Source organism: Etheostoma spectabile, chromosome 13 (genome assembly GCF_008692095.1).
Source record: "Etheostoma spectabile isolate EspeVRDwgs_2016 chromosome 13, UIUC_Espe_1.0, whole genome shotgun sequence".
Lineage (NCBI taxonomy): Eukaryota > Metazoa > Chordata > Actinopteri > Perciformes > Percidae > Etheostoma > Etheostoma spectabile.
Genome location: NC_045745.1, coordinates 26,317,301 through 26,326,836, shown reverse-complemented (window position 1 = coordinate 26,326,836; position 9,536 = coordinate 26,317,301). Strand labels below are relative to the sequence as shown.

Here is a 9,536-nt window from a genome sequence, read left to right as displayed (position 1 = left end):
CCAATCATTGTGAAGTAAACTGGCACTGGACTATTTTGCTTAGGAATGTAACTAAAAGCTAAACAAAACTGTTTACTGTTGGGGTGGATCCCTTAAATTGAAAAATAAAAGGTGAGAAAATTAAAATACACGATTTTGCCATCATTATTGTTTGCACTGGTTTAAGAAGTATTCCCTTCTCAATCGTATTATCAGCTAAATATAGAATTTTTTTATTATTTTCACCTGTTATGAAGTTATCAGATATATTGGTTTCAATCCATTAATGCAAACATTAAAGGGGATCCAAATCAAAAATGCTTGTTTATTTTATGCTACGTGTTGATAACAACTATTCCACTGTTTTTTGTTTTGTACTGTTTTTTGTTTTGTACGTAAAATCCATAGACTGTTAATATGTACAGGCAATGGTTAAATCCTAATCTGTAAATTTTAAATAACTAAATAAATATAGTGGCTTAAAATGTATATTGCCTCTGAAATGTAACGGAGTGGAAGAATAAAGTAGCATGAAATAAAAATGCCAAGCAAAGTACTTTGAACTTCAAAATGTTCACCCGGAACTAGTATTAGTAGACTATGTTTCAGGGGAGACGTCTGCGTGCGCGCTGCACACAGCCTGCCTTTCTTTTGACTGGCCACAACAATTCTCATGTTTATATTACGTCAGTCTTTTTTAAACCAGTACATTATTGTGTTGAAGCTCTTATTCAAGTAAGAATTTAAAGCTCGTGATGTTTTGTCGTTCGTCCAAGTGTTCCGGGATAATGTTTCTGAAGCTATAGCTAGTAGAGCTGCTAAATGTTTACATCAACCAACCCGTGTTAGCTAGCACCCGTTAACGTTAGATGCGACGCATAGCTTCAGTCCGTGGGTAATAAAGACTACATTTTAACGTCAGCCCATTCCGGACTCGGAAGACATGCCACCTAAAAAACGGATTCTCAAGAAAACACTAAAATTGGAGTGTGAATGGAGTTCTTGTCAGGAGTCTTTCAGTTGGATAGATAACTTCTGCAAACATGCGGAGGGTCATCTAAATAATGCTCTGAACATGGCGGAGGAGGACGAAGAAGAAACAGGAGGTGAGAAGGTTTTAGCATTATAGTTCAAACCAGCTCCCTGTGGCTTATTTAATGTTTATTTAGAGCTGTAACGTTAGCAAGTTATGTTGAAAGAAAGCATAACATTACTGTACTGCTAATTTAGCCAAATAGTAGGCTATTACTTTTTTTACATGCATTTTTTTTTACTACAGCATTTTTACATGCTGTAGTGCTATTAAATGATACATCATTACATGAAATATTGATGCATTGCTTTACGGCCAAAAGGGTTATGTCTACCAATGCAAACTCCACTTTTTGTGACAAGGGGAGAGAAACTGTCTTTGGAGAGACTGCGGTTTCTGTTCTGTGGAGGGTCCTGAAGAGTTAAGAAGACATCTGTTCTTTCACTGTTACCATACTAAGCTGAAGCAGTTGGGTCAGCAGGTGCTCAATGCCCAGACAGAAATTGGCACTTGCTCCATCGGCTACCAGAACCGCAACGTCATCCCTGAAATCCCAGACAATTTTGTCTGCCTTTGGGACGAATGTGAGGTAAGCTTGGCAAAGGGAGGTGCTGCTGCTGCTTGTTATTGCTTTTAGTCATAGCATCACTTGCCTTAATACATTGACTTGATTTGGGACATTTTGTGCAATTTATATTAGAAGCTAAGCAGTTAGGGTACAATGACTTGTACTCCAAGTGCACATAGTCAAGATAAAATGGCATGATTTCTTCCTTTCGTAAAGTAGAATTGAAACATGTTCCTCTTGATCTCTTAATATGTATATCTTCTATGCATATCTATTAAAGCAACCACCATATGAAAACCCAGAATGGTTCTATCGCCATGTGGAGATGCATAGCCTGAGCATAGATATACCAGCAGGAGACCATGAATTCCAAATACATTGTGGATGGAAAGGTATGTCATTTAACATGATTTATCTTAAGATCATAGTACAGAAATGGCATTGTAAATAAAGATAACACAACCAATTCATGGTCAAAGAAGTTTAAAAGGCTGTGCACATTTTCTGCTAGAATGTAGGATTGTTGAGATCTGGGGCTATCATTCTACAGATTGCGAAGCCACCGCTAAAGGGCGTCCTAAACTTCGGGAGCACCTCCGCAGCCACACTCAGGAGAAAGTAGTGGCATGTCCAGGCTGTGGGGGGATGTACGCCAGCAACACCAAGTTATTTGACCACATCATACGACAGAGTGCCATGGAAGGTAAAACCCTTTCAGAATTATAACAGGAAACGTAACAAATTATGTTTGCATTTGCATCAGGTTCAGTAATTCTTGCTTTGTGTGCTGTAGGTCAGAGGTTCCAGTGTTCTCACTGTTCCAAACGTTTTGCAACAGAAAGACTACTGAGAGACCACATGAGAACTCACGGTCAGTCTCTCCTTCATCAGTGTTACCAGTTATTCCCATGAGTACTTAAATACCACACTAGTCGTTTTGCATGTTTGAGCCAAATAACCTAAAACTAGTAACCTACTAACAACCATTTTGAACACCGTTCCTTACATTTTTTGATTATTATTTTTTTTACCTGTTATGTAGACAGTTGTTTCAGTTTATGCTCGTACAAAGTGAAACAAGAGAACTAATAGATACCATACCAGGGAACATTTGATCTAAAATAGTTTTTGACAAGTTGTTAATTTTACCAAAAAAATTTAAAGTTGTTGCCTTAAATCCTTACCCATTTCTTATCCATACACACACTGCCAATTGACTTTCTGCACCCATAAACATTAGTAAGCTGTTAGAAAAGCCTCAAATCTCTGGACGCCTGCACCCATGTCTGCGATAGATCTGTGTTCTTATAGCAACAGTGTCAAGTTTTAGAATTAATTTATTTCATCAGGATTTTTTAGCCTGACACCATCATAGCCCAATACAAAAAAAAAGGCAATTTTATGACCAAATTGACCATGTGATACCCTGTGTTGACTGAGTGAGGGAATCCTGTTGACAACAGGGTGCATTATTATTAGATGATTTAATCTCAGCACTGTTTTTTTTTCTTTTCTTGTTGGTACAGTGAGCCACTACAAATGCCCACTTTGTGACATGACTTGTCCGTCACCTTCTTCACTACGCAACCATATTAAGTTCCGCCACAGTAACGAAAAGCCATACAGCTGTGAATACTGTGAATACAGGTATCTATTCTCTGAATCTGCAGAAATGTAAAACAAGTAAGATTAGGCTGTTAAATGCACTTGCATTTTTTTAATACTCCCACACTTGATTTTATTTTTGCAGCTGTAAGAATCTAGTAGACTTGCGCAAACACTTGGATACTCACAGCAGCGAGCCGGCATTTCACTGCAACGTTCCTGGCTGTGGCTTCACCTCTCGTAACCTCGGCACCATGACGATTCACCACAAAAGAGAGCATGAGGTGAAAGGGGGAATCTTTTCCAATTATTGTTGATTTGCATTCAGATAGGGAGTTTAACATCATCTATAGTTCTCTAATGTTTCCTTTCTGTAATCAGGGGAATTTTGTAGCCCGTTATAAGTGCCATGTGTGCGATCAGTGCTTCACCCGTGGCAACAACCTAACTATTCATCTGCACAAAAAGCACCAATTCAAATGGCCCTCTGGACACCCCAGGTTCAGGTAAGAAACACTGCCAAACCAATCAACCCAGTAATGCTGAATTTGAGATGTGTGCAGTGTTCCAGCCCTGACGGCTTCTTCTTCACTCTGTCAGGTACAAAGAACATGAGGACGGCTTCCTGCGGCTGCAGCTGATTCGTTACGAGAGTGTGGAACTGACAGAGCAGCTAATGAGTGAAAGACAAAGCAGTCAAGCGGAGGAGGATGAGGACAGTGGCCAGATTGAGGATGAATCCCTGGGGGCAGCTCCCTCAGAGTTGCAGGTAGAACTGAGAGGGGTGCTGCTAGAGGAGCAGAGGATTGAGGGAACAACCGCCAGTGCTGAGGGGGGCAGTCAGGAAGATGGCTTGTTGTACGTTCTCACTGGAGGTTTGTCAGAAGCAGGGGAGGACTCTGTCATGCAGCAGTTACAGGATACTGCTCAACAGCAAGGAATGCACTTAGGTTGAATGCCACAGTCCTGCAAACACAACCTATACATACATGACAGGATATTCTGTAATCAGCTGTGCTGTTTCACAGATGCATGGCACATGCCTGAAATGTCTTTAATGGGGCCGGAAGCACTTAATACGTTTAAACGTTTAAAATGAAAAGATGTATATTCCATGATGCCCAATACTTGACTATAAGGCTGCATTCACACAAAACCAGGGACACTTGATGTCATTCTTGTGTCAGTTTTTGCGGTTCGATGGGGCATGAAAGAAGTGGGTTATTTACATGTAATCTGGAGAAAATGTCAGTCTTCTGCCTGGCATCACCACACACAATATGACAATGTCTTTCATGAGTTCACCTGGAACTCCCAAACAGAAAGTATGTTAAGAATGTTTCTCTTTACCAATGTTTTTTCACTTAACATGCGGAGGTCCACAGTAACAAGCGTTAACTTCAACTAATGTCACCTATCGTAGCGAACGTTATGCTCAATGTGAAAAACAACAGCAGAGAGAAACGGACTTACTTGCGGTTTGGGAGTTTCAAGTAAACTCGTGAAGCTGTAGACGTACGGTAAAGCCAGAGACTGCTGTAAAGCCGTCAATGTGCATCTGATGCCCTCCGGCCCAAAAACACTTTTTCCCATAGACTTACATGGCATTTAAGAGACGTCAGTAAATCAGTAAAAACAATTTTTTTTTTTTTTTAGCTTTACAACCATGCAAAATGACTGGTTTCACTATAAGAATTTGATTCATTCTGTCTGAAAACATTTGGAAATGCAAGAAGAGCTCTGTTAAATAATTTACTCTCTGTTCAAGTTAGCCGGAGTGCTTAATAGGATGTAGCCAGCAGAAGTCTCTGGTGCGCTTCCTCTATGGGCCACACAGTGCAGAACTAGTGTCAATCATCCAGGTAATTTTAAACGTAGCAGTTGAACATTTCTGGCCTCATGCACCGCTGAGCAACTGTCATAGGAATGAGCGGGGGCCCTACTTCCAACACTGTGTCCAGTTCTCTTTATACATCCATGGGCGCTATTCGCTGTTCTTCATTACTGGTAGGCATTCTTCTTCGGCATTTAGCCGGAGACTAGAACACTTGTAGGTGGTTGTGCAGTAGGTCCAGAAGAATTGCATCCGTCTGTACCTCTGGTACCTGCTGTACCGGTTCCTGTAAAAAAAAAAACAAGTATCATCACATTTTTAGAATTTTGGCAATGACTTGGTATCGAAGAATCGGTACTTGTGACATCCCTAGTGGGGAACACAATGGCCCTATAAGGGACTTTCCCTTACTGCTGCACAACCCTGCGCTAATTGCTGCAACGCCTGTTTTGGTGTGAATGCAACCTAAGCCTATGTCAGATAATAAACCTGTTTTTATTGCTAATGTTGAGCTTGTGGGCAACCTGTTGTTCAGTATTTATTATTATTTTCAATACATTCATTGTAACTTATACTGTTACATGTTTAGACAGTTGAATACTCATGCTGCACTGCCTAGTGGGTTGTCATTGCTCTCCCAAATTCAGAAATATATCAACCACACCCTTTGAGAAGGTTAGGGATACTGTATGAGTTACAACATTGTTGTTCACCAAAATGTATGGAATGCAACAAAGAGGGTCATCTTATTAGTTTAGAGGTTGTATTTTTTGACGTTTAAACAACTTGAATAAACTGGTGACACGCAATGTTTGCGAAAATCCCGTTTGAACTAGTTTTTTTTTTGTCTTCAGTTTTTAAAGTTGCAGAGTAAGTGTTTTGATGGTGACAAATATAGAGAGAAATATGCATTGTCAATACCTTGATAGGGTCCACCATCTGTACTTCATCATAGCGCCCCCTGCTGAATCTACTGCAGCTCTGATTAAATCATACTCTGCTTGACTGGAAATGTTATTGATCTAAAATGTATTGACTAAGGTGACTGTACATTGGCTGACTGTAGCCCAAAAATGTGTTCTGTATATTTTTTTATTCTGCTACTTGGTACGTACATACAATATCAGTGCTTTGTTGGCAAATAGTTAAACAACAAAATTACTGCTTTTCTAACCCTGCCCGCTACACCTGGCAATGTAACCTTCTCATCCACTTTTTGCTTTGATCTTATAAAAAGCTGTGGTAAGCAGGTGATTTAAGTGCGTCTTTTCCACAGCATGACATACAGCACGTAGTGGCATTAGCTGTGTGTAGAAGATTAGGCAGCACTCAGAGCTTACTTGTTACTTACCGCTCTCTGCTTCTTCCCTCTGCAGTCAGTGAACTCAGCTCTACAAGGACCGCTTGTAACGACTTCATGTCTGTCGAGTTTGCAATGAATTAAAATGTAAGAATGTTGCTGCACGGCAATATGACTTAGACTCATTTCCCAGATCCATCTGCAGTTTTTCCACGGAAACTGATTGCATCTGAAGATGGCCACGATGAGGTTATATCCACTGCTGTTGCTGTTGTTTGTGTCCTTCCAAAGAGCCATTTCTCAGTATCCTGGATGGATTGGTGAGGTGGAAGGTAGTGGTAAGACCTCCTATAATGGCAATTTATGTTTATTATTCAATGATGTTCTGTTCTCTAAGACAGGTTAATGGATCCCTGTTTAACAATAAGATCTTTCTTACGCTTGGCCTTGAATTCTGAAAATATTTCCAAGTATGAGGTTTGCATAGAAAAACTTTAAGAACCATTATTATTTTTATTATATGGATGTTTGGGATTTGTCCAGTTTTAGTGTATTTAAAAAGCTAATAAAATGTTTTACTGTAGGTGAGACAGAATGGGTTTCCCAACCAGATTTCATAGAAGACCTATATTGGTCCGGGTCAGCGCCCCTTTGTTTAGGAGGTTGTAAGGCGCGGCACCAGGAGCTGAGGAGAGATCGCTGCGGAGACTCAAGCTGCTGCTGGCTCGGCTACAAGTCCCTGTGCAGAGGTAAGATGACTGACGCTCTATTGACATTAGGTAGGAGACCCTCGGTCTGATCAGCCTGTCATGAAGCTTTGTGCCTTTGCATTTCCTTTGCTTTGTATGGCAGTGAACTGTGGGAGGCCCGATGTGGACTATAATGGAGAAGTGTACGGTAATGACTGGTGGGTGGGCTCTGTGGTGAGGTACACCTGTCGCCCTGGCTTCATGCTGGTGGGAAACCCTACCAGAACTTGCCAACCTAATGGCCTCTGGACCCAGAAACCTACCTGCCTCAGTGAGTAAGCACTGACCACAATGACCCAAATATTTTCTGATCCCTGTGAACTGTTTAGCTCATCACGGGATTTCTCTGTACCTTTCTTTTAGGAATGTGTGCGCGGGGACGCATTGAAATCAGGGAGAGTGAACTGAGTGGGACTTGCAACTCCACCTGCGCATACAAGAGCTACTTTGGCCCACCCAAACAAGGCTGCTCTCGGATAGACAACTGTTATAAGAAGGAGACTGGCTGGAAGCGGTTCTTTGCACTGTGTGTCCCTTGCATTTGTGACTGCGCTTTATCATGTGGTCAGAAGCTTCCCCGTCGAGCACAATTGATGAACTGATGTAAAGTGAGCATGTTGCAATGTTGACTGTGATTGATTATTACTTTAAACATGAATTTGCTGTCTTTCTTTAAAGTAGAGCAGTAGGCTAGTAATAGTGTGCCCGTCCCCACTGGTGAGGTGATGCTGCTTCATCCAATGGTGTAGACAAATCACTCTGCCTCGTTGCTCCGCCTCTTAGTCCATCTGTCTTGGAGGAAGGTGAAACCTTAATCTTGTTTCAAAGGGAGGAGCTTTGGTCGGGGAGGTCAGGAGTCGGAATTAACACAGAGTGTTGTGGACCTTATAAGAAAATTGTTTTATAGGTAGTAGACTATTTACACTTTTTAATATTTAAATTATTGCTTGTGGGAAAGTGATACATCTATTTTTGTTGTCAAATCAAATCTTTATTTTTATTTAGATGGAACGCGTGAATCTGCAGTCATTTCCTTAAACAGACTTCAAGTTGTCAAAAGCTGTTGCCACTTATAACAGTTGTATGCATTTCACTTCCCAGTCTGATTCAACCTTTCTGCACTCAAACAATTTTGATTTACAGAATGCTTCCAGGCATATGACATTTCTTAATATATTATCTGTCTAGTCTTCAGAATATTTGTTGTATTCATTACTAATACTTCATATACAGTGTATTTAAAGTTAAAAAGCTTTCACAAAATGTAAAGAAATGTTGCATATATTTTTCAAATAGTGCCATTATGTGCTTATTTTTTTCATATGTTTCATATTTTGCAAGCCAGTTGAGTGGAGTTTGTGAAATTTGGTGCATATAATCTGATAAATGACGTTGCTCCTCACTGCCACTAGATGTTGCTGCTTTCTTTATTCTTACACATCAAGTCTCAACAGTTATCCTTTGCACTTTACAGGAACTTTATAGTCAAGAGACAGACATAAATGCCAAAAATACAAATCAAGTAGTATCCTGTTTTACATCTTGTCCTGAAGAGTCACTGCTGAACACCTCAGCTTGTTCATCACCGTCGGAGCCAGGTGCTGAACCTAAGGATGATGTGCTCATTTGCTTTAGGTTGGTAGCAGCCAATTCCTGTGAAAAGGGATTTATTAAAATCAGAAACGGAAGTTACAGAACCCAAATTCTGAGAGGAACACAGTTCCCAGTTGTGCTTCTCATTTGACATGGTGTCCTTGCATTAATAGCAATTAGAATATAATGAGAAACTATTATTACACCCTTTTTATTTCAAAAACTAAAGAAGCACTCAGTAATAATGTAGTTGCACTGCCTGCTTATTAACAGCAAAAATCACACCAAATATATTGAAGACAAAGCGTGACCAATATTGTCACAGTAACATTTTTAGAATAATCCCACCAGAGGAAATCCTGAAGCAATAAGTGAAAGGACAACCAATTATGCTGCCTCATTTCATCTCATTAAGTCACATATGTTGTTAACTCTAGGGAGGATACTCACCCACATCCAGCCTGCTGTACTCCCCTGAGCTTTCTGACAGGATCTCCCAGTACGTCTTCTCGTGCTCATTTCCAGCTACTCCATTCACACTCTCCAGCCACGGGCCAAAGTCTGGGTCCTCCTTCAAAGTGAACCTGGCCATACACAAAGAAGTCAGGAAATCTATCTAGCAGAAACGGGTAATCGCAAGCTTGAATATGTAGGGGAAACAAACGAGCCGCCTTTAAGAATAAAGGATGTCATGCGGAGATATTAAAGGGGGTAATGGGTGGTCTTACTTGAAGTCGGTCTGTGTTTCCTGCAGTCTCCTCAGAACGCCCAGCAGCACGCCTCCCTCCACCACAGAGCTGAGATGGGTCTCAGGAGACATGTTAGAGAGGTCATTCTCCACAGTCAGTCTGATAGGAAGCGTCGCTGGTCCTGCA

The 9,536-nt window shown here is 40.8% G+C and overlaps 3 protein-coding genes across 4 annotated transcripts in view; all 3 read left to right on the top strand.

Annotated features, from left to right (window-relative positions):
* Positions 1–128, top strand: part of dpagt1 (dolichyl-phosphate (UDP-N-acetylglucosamine) N-acetylglucosaminephosphotransferase 1 (GlcNAc-1-P transferase)) — a 5,307-nt gene extending 5,179 nt beyond the window's left edge. The window contains 1 exon segment of the mRNA XM_032534346.1: positions 1–128. This exon segment is cut by the window's left edge and continues 948 nt beyond it. The gene's annotated coding sequence lies outside the window, so the exon portion shown is untranslated.
* Positions 129–584: 456 nt separating this feature from the next.
* Positions 585–5,824, top strand: hinfp (histone H4 transcription factor). Its single transcript, XM_032533891.1, has 9 exons — positions 585–1,085; positions 1,375–1,601; positions 1,861–1,972; positions 2,131–2,283; positions 2,374–2,451; positions 3,107–3,227; positions 3,331–3,469; positions 3,567–3,691; positions 3,786–5,824. The coding sequence occupies exons 1-9, from the start codon at positions 923–925 to the stop codon at positions 4,138–4,140; spliced, it is 1,473 nt and encodes a 490-aa protein (XP_032389782.1). The 5' UTR covers positions 585–922; the 3' UTR covers positions 4,141–5,824.
* A 523-nt stretch (positions 5,825–6,347) lies between these two features.
* On the top strand, positions 6,348–8,476 carry si:ch211-117m20.4 (sushi, von Willebrand factor type A, EGF and pentraxin domain-containing protein 1). 2 transcript variants are annotated; one of them, XM_032533893.1, is made up of 4 exons: positions 6,348–6,651; positions 6,904–7,068; positions 7,172–7,339; positions 7,432–8,476. In XM_032533893.1, the coding sequence occupies exons 1-4, from the start codon at positions 6,555–6,557 to the stop codon at positions 7,668–7,670; spliced, it is 669 nt and encodes a 222-aa protein (XP_032389784.1). In that variant the 5' UTR covers positions 6,348–6,554; the 3' UTR covers positions 7,671–8,476. The 2 variants fall into 2 exon arrangements, with proteins under 2 accessions (XP_032389784.1, XP_032389783.1); XM_032533892.1 differs by having other exon boundaries at positions 6,348–6,657.
* Positions 8,477–9,536: the final 1,060 nt, after the last annotated feature.

Bases quoted from the DNA above. Each gene is read 5' to 3' on its own strand.
- hinfp (XM_032533891.1), top strand. From the start codon at position 923: ATGCCACCTAAAAAACGGATTCTCAAGAAAACACTAAAATTGGAGTGT. The intron at 1,602-1,860 runs GTAAGCTTGGCA...TATCTATTAAAG, and splicing joins GCCTTTGGGACGAATGTGAG to CAACCACCATATGAAAACCC. The intron at 3,228-3,330 runs GTATCTATTCTC...TTATTTTTGCAG, and splicing joins TGTGAATACTGTGAATACAG to CTGTAAGAATCTAGTAGACT.
- si:ch211-117m20.4 (XM_032533892.1), top strand. From the start codon at position 6,555: ATGGCCACGATGAGGTTATATCCACTGCTGTTGCTGTTGTTTGTGTCC. The intron at 7,069-7,171 runs GTAAGATGACTG...TTTGTATGGCAG, and splicing joins CTACAAGTCCCTGTGCAGAG to TGAACTGTGGGAGGCCCGAT. The intron at 7,340-7,431 runs GTGAGTAAGCAC...CCTTTCTTTTAG, and splicing joins CCAGAAACCTACCTGCCTCA to GAATGTGTGCGCGGGGACGC.